The sequence below is a fragment of the Pelophylax lessonae genome (assembly GCF_965119305.1).
Source record: "Pelophylax lessonae genome assembly, chromosome: 11".
Classification (NCBI taxonomy): domain Eukaryota; kingdom Metazoa; phylum Chordata; class Amphibia; order Anura; family Ranidae; genus Pelophylax; species Pelophylax lessonae.
In genome coordinates, this window is record NC_138778.1 from 76,720,753 (window position 1) to 76,735,939 (window position 15,187).

The 15,187-nt window shown below is 48.9% G+C and overlaps 1 protein-coding gene across 1 annotated transcript in view; it reads right to left on the reverse strand.

Annotated features, from left to right (window-relative positions):
* Nucleotides 1-15,187, reverse strand: part of HID1 (HID1 domain containing) — a 283,981-nt gene that overhangs the window by 48,150 nt on the left and 220,644 nt on the right. The window contains exon 18 of the mRNA XM_082271220.1: nt 7,152-7,310. Within this exon, the coding sequence (XP_082127346.1) occupies nt 7,152-7,310 (159 nt within the window). The remainder of the gene's footprint in view (nt 1-7,151; nt 7,311-15,187) is intronic.

The following is a 15,187-nucleotide window of genomic DNA, read 5'->3' on the forward strand; positions in this document are numbered from 1 at the left end:
CGAGCAGTTGTTGGAATGCATCCGTCTGGCCCACTCGTTTGTTGACAAAGGCAGAGTTTTGTTCAAAGAGATTCAGCCACTTATTCAGCTCTGTGCAGAGTTGGCTTTATCTAATACCCCTAAGGGTGGTGATGATTATTCTCCTCCTTTTAGTGTCTCTCAGGTGGTATCTCTTGTGTGGCTCTTGGAAGATGATAAACCCTATTTTATTGAACATTATTCAGTGTATTCTCCAGAGGCCCTGTTGGATTGCATGAATGCTGTATATTCTCTAATCAGACAAGGGGGTTGTAAATTGAGTTTTGTTCAGGCCTTACTGCAAACCTGGTCAGATCTTTCCAATTTAGCATCAGCTAACTCACACCAATCCACTTCTGCCTCTGGACACCAGTTTTCTCAAAGTTTCTCCTCTCCGTTACCCGTAGCAACCACAGCTGCAGTTAGGTATGGTTTGCTTTCCACTGCTTGTTCATATCCTGGCTTAACGAGTTGCACTTTTCCTGCATTTAACTCTGTGAAAACTTCCTCTACTACTCTGTTGCCCCTAGCAACCTCTCAGAAATTCTCCTCTGTAACTGTCTCTCCTTTTCCACCATCTCCCAATACTGCCATTTCGCTTCCATCTACTTCACAATCTATTCATAGCCCTGCAACCACTAGCAAGATTTCTGTATCTAAACCTAAAAAGAAAAGGAGATTTTTCCCAACACATACAATTATACCTGTTACCCAGCCTGCTGATCCAGTGCCCGCTGATCTGGTGCCTCCTACTGAGCCTGTTGATCCAGTGCCCACTGATCCGGTGCCTCCTACTGAGCCTGCTGATCCAGTGCCCGCTGTTCTGATGCCTGTTGTTCCAGTGCCTGCTGATCCAGTGCCCACTGATCCGGTGCCTCCTACTGAGCCTGCTGATCCAGTGCCCACTGTTCTGATGCCTGCTGTTCCAGTGCCCGCTGATCTGGTGCCTCCTACTGAGCTCGCTGATCCAGTACCTGCTGTTCCGGTGCCCGCTGATCCGGTGCCTCCTACTGAGCCTGCTGATCCAGTGCCCACTGATCCGTTGCCTTCTACTGAGCCTGCTGATCCAGTGCCCGCTGTTCTGATGCCTGTTGTTCCAGTGCCCGCTGATCCAGTGCCCACTGATCTGGTGCCTCCTACTGAGCCTGCTGATCCAGTGCCCACTGTTCTGATGCCTGCTGTTACAGTGCCCGCTGATCTGGTGCCTCCTACTGAGCCTGCTGATCCAGTGCCTGCTGTTCTGATGCCTTCTGATCCAGTGCCCGCTGATCTGGTGCCTCTTACTGAGCCTGTTGATCCAGTGCCTGCTGTTCTGATGCCTGCTGATCCAGTGCCCGCTGATCTGGTGCCTCTTACTGAGCCTGTTGATCCAGTGCCCACTGATCCGGTGCCTCCTACTGAGCCTGCTGGTCCAGTGCCCGCTGTTCTGATGCCTGTTGTTCCAGTGCCTGCTGATCCAGTGCCCACTGATCCGGTGCCTCCTACTGAGCCTGCTGATCCAGTGCCCACTGTTCTGATGCCTGCTGTTCCAGTGCCCGCTGATCTGGTGCCTCCTACTGAGCCCGCTGATCCAGTGCCTGCTGTTCCGGTGCCAGCTGATCCAGTGCCTCCTACTGAGCCTGCTGACCCAGTGCCCACTGATCCGGTACCTTCTACTGAGCCTGCTGATCCAGTGCCCGCTGTTCTGACGCCTGTTGTTCCAGTGCCCACTGATCCGGTGCCTCCTACTGAGCCTGCTGATCCAGTGCCCACTGTTCTGATGCCTGCTGTTACAGTGCCCGCTTGTCTGGTGCCTCCGACTGAGCCTGCTGATCCAGTGCCTGCTGTTCTGATGCCTGCTGATCCAGTGCCCGCTGATCTGGTGCCTCTTAATGAGCCTGTTGATCCAGTGCCCACTGATCCGGTGCCTCCTACTGAGCCTGCTGATCCAGTGCTCGCTGTTCTGATGCCTGTTGTTCCAGTGCCCGCTGATCCAGTGCCCACTGATCCGGTGCCTCCTACTGAGCCTGCTGATCCAGTGCCCACTGTTCTGATGCCTGCTGTTCCAGTGCCCGCTGATCTGGTGCCTCCTACTGAGCCCGCTGATCCAGTGCCTTCTATTCCGGTGCCCTCTGATCCAGTGCCTCCTACTGAGCCTGCTGATCCAGTGCCCTTTGATCCGGTGCCTTCTACTGAGCCTGCTGATCCAGTGCCCGCTGTTCTGATGCCTGTTGTTCCAGTGCCCACTGATCCGGTGCCTCCTACTGAGCCTGCTGATCCAGTGCCTGCTGTTTCATTGCCCGCTGATCTGGTGCCTTCTACTGAGCCTGCTGATCCAGTGCCCACTGATCCGGTGCCTCCTGCTGATCCAGTGCCTGCTGTTCTAATGCCTGCTGGTCCAGTGCCCGCTGATCCGGTGCCTCCTACTGAGCCTGCTGATCCAGTGCCCGCTGTTCTGGTGCCCGCTGTTCTGGTGACCACTACCCAGTCTGCTGACCCAGTGCTTGCTGTTCCAGTGCCCGCTGACCCAGTGCCTGCTGTTCCGGTGCCTGCTGATCCGGTGTCTCTTACTCAGCCCGCTGATCCGGTGCCAGCTGATCCCGTGCCCGCTGTTCTGGTGACCGCTACTGTGCCTGCTGATCCTGTGCCTGCTGATCCTGTGCCTGCTGATCATGTGTCTGCTGATCCTGTGCCTGCTGATCCTTTGCCTGCTGACCCAGTGCTTGCTGTTCCAGTGCCCGCTGACCCAGTGCTTGCTGTTCCGGTGCCTGCTGACCCAGTGTTTGCTGATCCAGTGCCTGCTGAGCCACGGTCTGCCGCCCTGTTTGATGTGCCACTGTCTGTTGCCCAGCCTGGTGTGCCACTGCCGGATATCCTGCATGCCGCTAGCGCTCCCCTGCTTGATGTCCAGCTTGCCTTCAGTCCCAGTGTTGGGACATGTGTTGCAATGAGGGCAGGTGTATCCCTAATGTTACGCCTCTTCAGGAACTTGACCTGTGGGGTGCCAAGACGGCTTCCAGACCCTGGTGGTGGGGCGCATGATCAATTGCTGGACTCTGGTGGCACGCCTTCCGGCAAGTTAAAGGACTTTGGCCTAGAGAGTGCTAGAAGACCCGCAGACATGGAGGGGAGACCTTTTTGGACTTTTGGGGTGGAAGCACAATGGAGCGTCCGGAGGCCGCTCCTTAAAGGGGGGGAACTGTCAGGATCTGTGTCGTTACATGGGTCACCTGCTGGTGGCACTGTTGTTCCTGGAACTGAGGGGCGCAGTTCCAGGGCCCACCAGCGGGTGTCTCCCAGCAGCTGGACTGTTCTTTTAATTAAGCTGCACCTGAGGAGGACTGCTGAGGGAATATAAGCCCGCCCTTCACTGAGGCTCAGTGCTTCAGTATTTTCTCTGCTAGCCGTGTCCCTGTCTGAACCTGTATCCTGAAACCTGTATCCTGAAACCTGTATCCTGAAACCTGTATCCTGAAACCTGTATCCTGAGTCCTGTTCCCTGCATCCTGCTTCCTGTACCTGGCTCCCTGCTTTCCTTGTCTCCTGTCCCTGTCCTGTCCTGCTATTGTTTGCTCCATCCCTTTGTATATAGTTTGTTAGGTTCTATTGGGGTTTTGTACTGTTATCATTTATATTTTGTTTACTTGTTTATGGTCACTGGTGTTGGTATTGGAGTGTGTCATTTTGCTTAATAAACTTATTTACATCTTTATCCATCTGGGTCCTGATTCCTTGGTGCAGCCAACTGATCTGATCACCCTTGCTGGATGCCTGCATGTGGTATCCCTGACACTCTAGCATGCTTTTTATGACTAGCGTACATTAAGTCATGCTTAGAGAGATGCACTTCTTCCTCCTCAATCTCTAGAGTGGTATAAACCGCTTTGAGTAGATCATCTACATCCTCCAGGCTCAGTTTAAAGTTGGAGCTATCATGGGAAACATTGCTTTTTGGTTCCTCTCCTGATCCTGATCCCTCTGCAGAAGAGTGGGAAGAAGAAACTTCCTCCTCCAAAACCAATGGGTCAATTAGGGATGGTGGAGCCTGAGCTGGGGTGGAAGGCTGGGCTGGTGCCTGCATCTTTTCAATGAGAGTCCTGAATGAACTAAATGTACTTTTTAGCTCATCTCTCACTGAGGACAGCATTTTCTGGGTAGAGACTGCAGAATCGTCTCTGACCAGTTTAGCTATGCATGCCCGGCACACTGCTTTGTTCCAAGAGGAACTCAATTTTTCTCCGCATACAGCACATTTCTTTTTGGGGGGCTGAGGTGGGTTATTGTCCTGAGCCTTGGCCTGGAAGATAAAAGACAAGGGAATTTAATTAGAGATACTTGTCCTCCTCCCACCTCCCATTTTTCCCCCTCCACCTTGTGGATAGAAAAGAGGGAGCGGTGCTGCTTAACCCCTGCCCCTAACGATAGAAAAGAGAGGGGGGAAGGGGAACGGAGTTCCTAACAGGTACCTGCAAATAGGGTGTCGTTCCCCCTTGCTTACCTGAGAGGTGCCGATGCCAGAGCCGACTTCCGCCGCCTGTGCGGTTGCTGCCGTGGTGTCCATCGCTCTGTATGGTGGTCCCAGCAACTGCTGTTTCCCCTAACATCGGTCGCCCATTTGAACTCTCTGTTCGCGCCTTCGGAAACTGGAACGAGGGTTTCCGGCGCCCGCGGATGCCGTCACTGCGCCGGAAGTGACACTGTCACTTCCCGTGAGGCCAGAGTGGATACGCTGAGTTCCGCCCCCTCCGTCTTTGGCGCCAACTTCAAAATTTCTTCCGAAGTTAGCGGTTCACGGGTACACAGCACTGCTGCTCCAAGGAACCGGCCGACCAACGGAGTGAACTCCCCAACGCTCCACCAGACAGCATCCGTAGTCCTGCCGAGAGGCTAGGAGAACAGGAGACAGCGGTCAGCCCCTATTGCGGCACTAAGGGGTACCGCTATGGGCCGAGGAGATGCATCTTTCCAAGTCTTTCCATGGACAGTCCAGGAGACCGGGAGCTTCAGTTCCAGGAACATGTTACCCCCTGTCCGGAGGAAACAAAAATACTGAAGGTGAGGACTAAGGGACCGCCTTTTATTTTAATTTTGGAATGTGTTTCCTGTCCCTGGGGGAGGAGCCTAATGTCTCATGGGCTGTCCTGGAAGACGACTTTGAGAAAAAGACGTTCATCCACGTAGAACACTACTACAGGAGGGGTTTTCCTCTGTCTTGCTTACATTTTTCTGCTTGCCAGTATCCAATCCTCCAGTAGGTGGCAGTATAACCCAAGTGTATCCAAATTCCTGTGTCTCTCAATGGAAGTGAAATAAATGTGTTTTTAGTCTAATAAATATGAAAGTAGCAGGTCTCTATATCAGAGTTCCCAGCTGTGTGCTTTCTCATGGAAAGAAGCAATGGCACATAGCATAGCAATGTGTTAACTTGTGAATTTACACAGGCTGCCAAAAAGCCTTTAGGCAATGCTGGTGTTTCTCGGGCGAACGACCAATAGACTTTTCAAGTAATTTGTAATTTAAAAAAAACTCTAATAAGAGTATATTGGTTACAAACATTTTGTAACAATATTTAAAGCTTAAACAACATTTTTAAAATTGTAAACCATAATGTTTCTTTAACCACGTTTGTACCATGGTAGGTCGTAATTTATCTAGTGTCACATAGTTACATAGTTTGTGAGGTTGAAAAAAGACATCAGTCCATCCAGTTCAACCTATGATGTGTGTGTTAGTACATTGTATACCCCTCTATGTTGTGGTCTTTAAGGTGCCCATCTAATAGTTTTTTGAAACTATCGATGCTCCCTGCTGATACGACTGCTTGTGGAAGCGAATTCCACATCCTTACTGCTCTGACAGTGAAGAACCCCTTACGTATTTTAAGGTTAAACCGTTTTTCCTATAGTTTTAGTGAGTGGCCACGTGTCTTATTGTATTCCCTTTCTCTAAAAAGTTTGTTCCTTATGCTAGGGTCTTCACCAGTACAGTATTTGTACATTGATATCATATCCCCCTTCAAGCGTCTCTTCTCCAGAGAGAATAAGTTTAATGCTTGTAGTCTTTCCTCATAGTCGATGCCCTGGATAATTTTGGGCAGCAATTTCACTTATTAATGGCAATGAACAGAGCCAGTCTCGGGTGGCTGTGTTTACAGGTACTGTGTATAAAGCCAATCCCAATGGCTCTATACATTGTGATCGCGGTGACTGGTCATAGCGAGATGAGAGAGATCGCGACTAGAGTGATCACAGATGTAAACAGTGTGTGTGGGTTGGGGGCGCTCATACTCTTCTTAATGAATAAAAAAACTCAATGGTTACTAAATAGCACTAAATAAAGCTCTATCTTTTTAAAAAACAAAAACAAAATGTAGATTCATTTGGCTGCAGTGTCGCATTGACAGAATAATTGTCAAGCTATCACAGTGCTGGAAACTGAAAAACGGCCTGGTAATAAAGGGGTATTACAGCCTGGTAGTCAAGTGGTTAAAACACGTTAACTTTGAACAAACAAATTGGGTTCATTTAGTAAAAAACACCACCCACAGGAAAAGAAAAACTGATTCTCTACGCAGTACCAACTAAATGAAAATTTGCATTCTCAAATTACGCTTTATATTTGGAATGTGGCTGCTTGCAATGGGGAGAACTTTCCATTTTTGATTCTTTTGTTTAATAAATGACAACCCCACCACCACAGTCAAATTAAACTGCTCGTCTATGAGTATTATAGCCATAATAACACAGGAAAAATAATGTAAGAGTGGTTTCAGTTGCTATTGCACTTAAAGAGATTGTATATGATCACCTTGTAAAACAACCCATTCAGTTTAAAATAAAAATGAAAGGCAAAACATTTGTGTGTAGATATAAAAAAAATAATAAAGCAGGCAGCGTTTCCAGCAGAACTGGAGAAGGGACCATGGTGTGTTCTCCTGCTTAGTGTGGGCAGTTTTTAAATCGGAAAGCAGGGGTGCTGGTAGGAACACCTGGGATTTTACACAAAGCAAGCAATATAAAGAGAACAGGATACTTTGGTACAGGAGGCACATTTTAGGAATATGTTGGGGTAACAAACACATTATTACAATGTTCAAAGCTAAAATTCCCCTTCCTTCTCCGGCAAGCTGCAGTCTAATTATCATACATACTCACCTAAGGTAGATGACCCCCCACATATATGTACGGAACCACATAGCTGTGCCAGCATTGGCCTGGTATTTGCGGATCAGGATGGGATGAGGCACAGGCAGTAACCCCACCAAGGTCCCATGTTGCAGAAACTTTAGAATTTCTGACTCATCAGTCAATCCCCTGCAAATTACAAAATACTTACAATTACTTGACTTTTTAGGTGAGAAATGACTTGTGCATGCAGCTTACAAGAATAAACTGCAAACACTAAGGGAAGAACTCTCTCTATTATGTAGAAAAATACAAGCATTTGTGACTGTACATAGCTACATATGACATTTTCACCTACTGTATGCCACTGCTCTGCATACCTGTGAAGGTTTTCGAAAGACAAACATGCACATGACAACAATGTTTCCATATATTTGTAGACCACTCATTAAAGGGCATCTATAGTCAGTGGCGTACTTAGATGCAGACTGTAATGGGTACCAGTGCTCCAGGGGTCTATACTGAGGGTGTCTGTACTGAAGGGGGAGTTTGCACTCGGATTCTGTACTGAGGGGCTCTGTACTAGTGGGTTAGGCTGGGAGGCTGTACTAGGAGAGTTTTTACTGAGGGGTTAGGCTGCAAAGGGAGTCTGTCCTGCAGGGTTTAGCTAGGAAGGGGTTTTGTATACAGCGGGTAGGGTCAGGTTTATTTAACCATGGCCCTTTTAGCCCCTCCCACTGTTAGCACAAATTGGCCACACCCACAAATTGATGTGGTGTGGGTTGCTTTACTCCCTTAGTTTTAGGAAAAAGGGAGCGTTGAAAAATGATCAGCAACGGATGCCAGACTCCATTAAGATGTTAGTCTTAAATAATTTCTAAAGCCTTTATTAAAAGCAAAGGGGTCACAAATGTTATTCGGCTATTTTATATGGTGGTCAAATATTTTGGAAAAACTTGCATTTGGCTAGTATATGGTGTGAAGTATCACAGGAATTTCCCAGGATATTTAGTGCCATCTAGTGGCCAAATGCGGCAGCTCAACAGCTCTCGTGAATAAATTAACTTCCCACTAAACACATACTGTGGCTGGGAAAAGGCTATCCGATAGAGATATGTCAGTTTGTATATTGGCACTTTGGAGGCTTGGCGACAAATGGTAAGTTGACTAAAGACTTTCAGACCATGCATCACTGAGTCCAATGGATGACTGACTACTCCTCACCTGCCTAAATACTTCCAGGATCCAAAAAGTAAGATAAAAAATGTAGGCTGCATCATCCTTATGGCTGCACCTGTTTGGTTTATTTTAATGCAGGAGGAACAAAATATGAAAAACTTTATTCTTCCCAGATCAAGTTCTCCTGCATTTACATATACTTGCATTTAGATGCATTCGGAGCATCTAATCTGCACTTGAAATTATATTTTTTTCTGAAAACAGCTACAGTAATTTGAATGCAAATGAACGCATCTAAAATCTACGCATCTAATGAATTATACCATTAAAAATAATTAATTGCATTTATATACAGTTAGAAAAGTCCTTTAATTGCAGATTTCTTAGTGTAAATAAGGCATTCCTAAAGTTAGCTGGGCTACAATATTCTGCCTAAAACACCACAGGATGAGAGAAGGTGGTGGTTTGGGAAATTTGGGTAGGCCATTTGAGAAGAGAGGAGCCACTGCTGTATAAACGATGGCCTTCTTTCAGCGTAGCGGAGAGGGATGCAAAGCTTTATATGTGAAAAGGAGAATAGAGCTCCACATGCTGGCTGGACAAAGGACTGCACAATATTAATATCAAATATTTTATATGTACCACACTAAAATTTTTTCTAAACATTTTAATTTATTTAGTCCTAACAATAATAAAGAAAACCTGTACAAAACAATCATACCTTCCTTTAAAACCAGGCTATTTCTGAGATTTCTCACATGCATAGAAAAAATAAGATTTTTGTAAGATCTTACCGTAAAATTTTTTTTATCTGAAGTCCATCGACAGAGGCAGCCTCATCTTCATCAGCTGAATGGGTTATGCTGCCCCCTGCAGGAGTAGCCTAGGCAGTAAAATTTTTTACATGTACACGCCCACAGGGCTGTCCCCGCAGGCATAACCCAACCACACTAGGCTCAGCAAATCAGTTTAGTTGCAAGCAGTGAGGAAAAAAACCATCCCCAAATTAGAGGGGCGGTGCTGCGTCTGTTGATGGACTTCAGAGAAAAAGATTTTACGGTAAGATCTTACAAAAATCGTATTTTCTCTATCGTCCATCGACAGAAGCAGCCTCATCTTCATCAGCTGAATGGGACGTCCCAAAGCAGTGTAGGCAGTGTAGGAGAACGCAACCAGAAAGTAACGCAAATTCCAAAGGCTAAACTTAGCCAACTGGGTAACATGAAGCTCAACCAAACAACAGGAGCTCACCCAGGTAAAAGTCCCCTAAGTGAACAGAACGTACCCCTTACAAAACAGCAGCCTGCAAAACCTTGCGGCCATAACAGGCATCCGAAGATGCCATCAATTCTACCTTGTAAAATTTAGTGGAAGTATGCAGACGACCAAGTTGCTGCCTTACAAACTTGTAGAACAGAGGCCTGATGGAGAAAAGCCCAAGAGGCACTCAGCGCTCTAGTAGAATGCGCCTTCACAGGGAAAGGAGGAACCTGACCCTTGATGGAATAGGCTTGAACAACCGTCTGCCTGATCCATCTCGAAATGGTCGCAGCAGATGCAGCCAAACCTTTGCAAGAACCATCCGAAAGGACAAAGAGAGAGTCCGATTTTCTAAGTAACCGTCAGATAAACTCTTATCGCCGAACCACATCCAAGGAGTGCAAGGCAATTTCCTTGGGATGCATAGGCTTAGGACATAAGGAAGGCAACACAATGTCTTTATTAAGGTGAAAATCCGACACCAACTTAGGGAGAAAAGACGATAAGGTCGGAGGACCACTTTATCCCTGTGGACCAAATAAGGCGAAAGACAGGACAGCGCCTCCAACTCAGATACTCTGCGAGCAGAAGTAATAGCCACTAAGAAGGCGACCTTCTGCGACAAGGAAAGCAGGAAATCTCCCTAATATTCTCAAAAGGAGGCTTTTGAAGAACAGACAACACCAGATTGAGATCCCACGGAGGTAACGGGGATCTCTGCGGAGGAGCCAGATGACGCACCCATTGAATAAAAGTGTGAAACAAGATATTAGTAGCCAATGGACGTTGGAAATAAATGGCCAAGGCAGACACCTGGCCCTTAATAGTCCCCAACGCCAAGTGCTGCTCAACCCCCTTCTGTAAAAAGGCCAAAACCCTAGCTACAGAAAACAAGCGAGGGTGCAGCTGCAGCGATTCACACCATGAAATGTACGATTTCCACGTACAATGATAGATCTTCCTAGAAGTCGACTTCCTGGCCTTTAAAAGGGTAGGAATCACCGAATCTGATACACCTTGCTTTCAACAGCCAAGCCGTTAAAGCCAGCGACTGTAAAGCAGGATGGATGATTGGTCCTTGAGACAGCAGATCTTCCCATAGAGGAAGTCGCCAAGGAGGATCCACGACCATTTTTACCAGTTCTGCGTACCAGGACCGTCGATGCCAGTCTGGTGCCACCAGAACGACCGGAATGCCTTCCACCGCCACCCTGCGAAAAAACCTCGGCAGGAGTACGAGCGGAGGGAAGGCATAAATCAGGCGATATTGGCTCCACGGAGCCACCAGAGCGTCTGTGGTGTCGGCCAGAGGATCCCGAGACCTGGCCATAAACCGCTGAACTTTCCTGTTGAGGCGAGATGCAAACAGATCCAGCTCCGGAGTCCCCCCACCGGGCACACAGTTGGTGAAACACTTTCGGATGAAGGGACCATTCCCCTTGATCCAACACCTGACGACTCAGGTAACCCACTTGCCAATTTTCCACACCCAGAATATGGACTGCTTCCACCCAAACCAGAATCTCGGCCTCCTCCTTGGCGGCCAGGGAACTCTTGGTGCCCCCTTGATTGATGTAAACCACAGCCGTGGCATTGTCCGACTGTATCCGAACTGGAAAGTCGCATAGCTGACTCGTCCAATGGAGCAGGCAGAGCTTGATTGCCCTCAGCTCCAGAATATTAATCGGCAAGGAGGACTCCTCTGCCTCCCAAGTCCCCATGGGCACAAAATTTCCCCAGCACTCCACCCCAGCCCAATAGGCTGGCTTCCGTGGTCACCGCCGTCCAGAACAATAGTAGGAATGACCTGCCCTGGCACAGAACAGGTGACTGGATTCCACCAGGACAGAGCCGACTTTGTGAGATGGCTCAAACAAATCTTCTGGTCCAATGACCGAGGATCCCTGTGCCACTTTGCCAGAATCTCCTTCTGCAAAGGTCTCCAGTGAGATTGAGCATATGGGACTGCTTCAAAGGTTGACCCCATGCAAGTCCGCAAGGAACACAGATCGGTTTTCATCAGGAACCTGATTGCCCTTTGCAGCTTCTGAAGCTTGTCTAAGGGGAGAAAGACCCTCGCCAGAGTAGAGTCGAGAGTCAGCCCCAGATAAGTGACCTGTATGGATGGTGTCAGAGCAGATTTATGTAAATCCACCCGAATTGTTGAAGGGTGTGAACTGAAATAGAGATGTTGCCCAACAGATCCAAATAGGAGACTGCACGCAACAGATCGTCTAGATATCCCACAATCGAGATACCTTGCTGACGTAACAAGGCCAGCACAGGAGCCAGGACCTTGGTAAAGTCTCTGGGAGCTGAGGCGAGACCAAAGGGTAACGCCACGAATTGAAAATGCTCCGCTGACAACGCAAAGAGGAGGAATCTTTGATGTCCCTCGAATATGGGGACGTGGAGATACGCATCCTTGATATCGATGGAGGCCAGAAAATTCCCTGGTTCAATGATGCCACAACTGACCGAAAGGACTCCATTCACAATTTCTGCACCCGCACAAAGCGGTTCAGAGCCTTGATATCCAGGATGGAACGCACCTTTTTTGGGCACAGTGAACAGGTTTGAATGGAAACCCTGAGAGCGTTCCTGCGGCGGAACCGGCACAATCATCCCTTGAGCCAGGAGATCATGCACAGCTTCCCGAAGATCCTTCAAACGCTCCGGAGACAGGTGAAGATTTGACTGAAAAAACCTAACCCCCGGCCGGGACCAAAATTCGATCTTGTACCCGGAACAAACCAGCTCACGAACCCAATTGTCCTGAATGAAGGAAGAAAGAAGCGGGTGAGGGCGCCCCTTTGTGCTGAAGAGGACTTGTCCGCAGCACCAGACTGACTGGCTTTGGGCTTGCTCCAAGGCTTTTTAGCCCCTCCAAAAGCTCTGAACGGCTTACCCTTTTCTTGCGCCCCGGAGGCACGAAAAACTGTCTGAGCAGTAAAGGAAGGACGTCACTTAGTACGGGGTGTTTTACCTTTGGAGAATTGAGGAAAAAAAGAGTACTCTTCCCACCCGTCATACCTTTGATCGACTCATCCAAGGAGTAACCAAACAAACCCTCTCCCAGAAAAGGGAGATCTGTCAGGGCTTTCTTGGAAGCTTGGTTAGCCGAGCAGCTCTTCAGCCAAACCAAGGGAGCCGCATCCATGGACGCATCACACAGAAACACCAGAGCCTGGGCCACCTGGTCCAAAAGTTCCAGCTGTTCCGGAGGAACTATTTAAGGGTCCAAGGACCCCTTCAGGGACCTAATCCATTCTGTAACCGTCTGTGAAACCAAAACAGACACAAAGACTGGTTTCAAAATAAAACCCGCCAACACATGAAGATGGCGGGAGAGGGATTCCACCCGCCTCACCACCGGATCCGTAAAAGCAGGGGAATCTTCCACAGGAACAAGGGAAACAATTGAAAACCTTGCCAGACTTTGTCTTGCGGGAGCCAAAAGCCACCCACGTCCCTGCCGGCGTGGGCTCATTAGCCAATTTTAAAGTTTCCCGCACTGAAATAATAAGGGCTTCCACCAAAGCCCTTCGGGTAGGGGGGCGTCCAGGGCAACCACATCAGCCTCTAAATCAGGACACCACTAAAGATGCAGAATGCTGCCATTGCCATAGAGTCGGTGGCGGAGGCCCTCCGCGTTTCCCCGCTTAATCCGGGCCTGCGGATTGCCGGACTGGAGGAGAGGGTGGCCCTGTATGCAGATGACCGCCTGCTATTTTTGAATGACGCAGACTTCGCTTAGGGGTGCATTGCAAATCCTGGACGCATTCTCGCAGGTGGCTGGGCTGAAGGTGAACTGGTCCAAGTCGCAGCTGTTAGCGATCGACCTGGAGGCCAGACGCTCAGCACCGCCGGATGTTTTGTTACAATGGGTGGATGATATGGTTTATCTGGGGGTGTGTGTCTCCAGGGAAGCCTCAGACATTATTACGCTTAATTTGGATCCAGTGGTCTCAGCAGTCAGGGCCCGCTTAAAGGCATGGGAGAACCTACCCCTTTCCCTCTTGGGCCGCATTAACCTTGTTAAGATGAAGGGGTTGCCTAAATTTATGTATCTTTCGGCACTCCCCCCAATGGACACCGAAATCATTCTTCATAACCCTCAATAGACTGTTTTCCTCCTTTTTGTGGGGGCCGCGCCTCCCTAGTTATAAATTCTCCACCCTAATGCGCACCCTCTCCCAGGGGGGCTGGCCTTTCCAGATTGCCACAAATACTTTATTGCGTCCCAATTCGTTTCTGTGGTTTGGTGGTTAAACCCGGATCTTTTTAACTTGGCGGTTGCGGTGGAGGCAGTGGTGCTCGACTCCGTGGAGGCTCTCTCCCACTTGCTCTTTAGGAGACCCAGGGCCCCGCATGGACTCACCACCTCCATGACCACGGTACTACGTGCTTGGAAACTCGGCTTACAGCTTGAGGGATATCCGGGCACCGCTGTCTCCCCCAACGTGCCATTGTGGCACAATCACACCCTGTCGCACCTCTACTCACTTCCCTGACCCAGTGGTGTGGACCAAATACAACATTAAGAAGATCTCGGACGTGTCCTCTGATCTCCCTTTTCCTCCCTTTACACACTTCACCAACACCTTCAATGTCCCGTCATCCCAGTTATTTCAATATCTCCAGTTCTCTCATGCCTTCAGATCCCAGTTCCCACCGGTTTGCTCGCAGGTAAGGGCAGCCGGATCTGGAGCAAGTTCTGCGGCACGACTGCTCGGAGCGGGCGGGGTCGGTTCTTTACGCACATCTCCTCCGGGTCCACTCTCCGGAGCTCTCTGGCCTCCGTGCTTGTTGGGCCTGGGATGTTCCGGACTTGGACCAGAAGGATTGGATCAATATGTGGAAGCTCCCCTTCAAAATGCTAGTCTCCCTCAGGGATAGACTCATCCAATTCAAAATAGTCCATAGGGCTTACCTCACCCCATACCGTTTACACAAAATGCATGTCTCCCAATCCCAGGAAAGCTGGCGTTGTGGCCAGGAACCAGGTGACTTTCTACACATTTTTTGGACTTGCCCTCGTCTCTCCGCCTTCTGGTCCTCGGTACTCTAGTTGATTGAAAAGGTTTCTTTGATCAAGCTCGTCCCCTCTCCAAGGATATGTATACTAGTACTGCTGGATGATTTGGTGCCTCGGGTGGCGGACCGGATGTTGCTAGGTCTCTTGCTCTTTTATGCCAGGAAAACCACAGTCCTTCATTGGCGGCGACGGTCCCCACCCACGGTGCTGCAGTGGAAGCAATTGGTGAACTCAGTTCTTCCTCTATATAAAGATACGTATGCACATAGAGGCTGTCCGAAAAAATACGATAGCGTTTGGGCCAAATGGCGCTCTGATTCCTCCACAGCTGCGTGTGGTTGATACGGGGTCTCACCTCGTGCCCCCGGGCACCTGGTGACGCCCAACTCGGCCTTTAAAGGGCTTTCCTCAAGATTCTGGAATATAAGAGGTTCTCTAGTTGCCCCCCCCCCCCCCCCGCAGACAGTCTGCCCCATGGGGTAAATGCTGCTGCCCTTTCTGTTGTTTATTTGTCTTATGCTTCTTTTTTGGACCCCTGCGCGGGTAACATGCCTTATTTTCTGAAATTCTGGGTAGTTAAGCTGTGAAC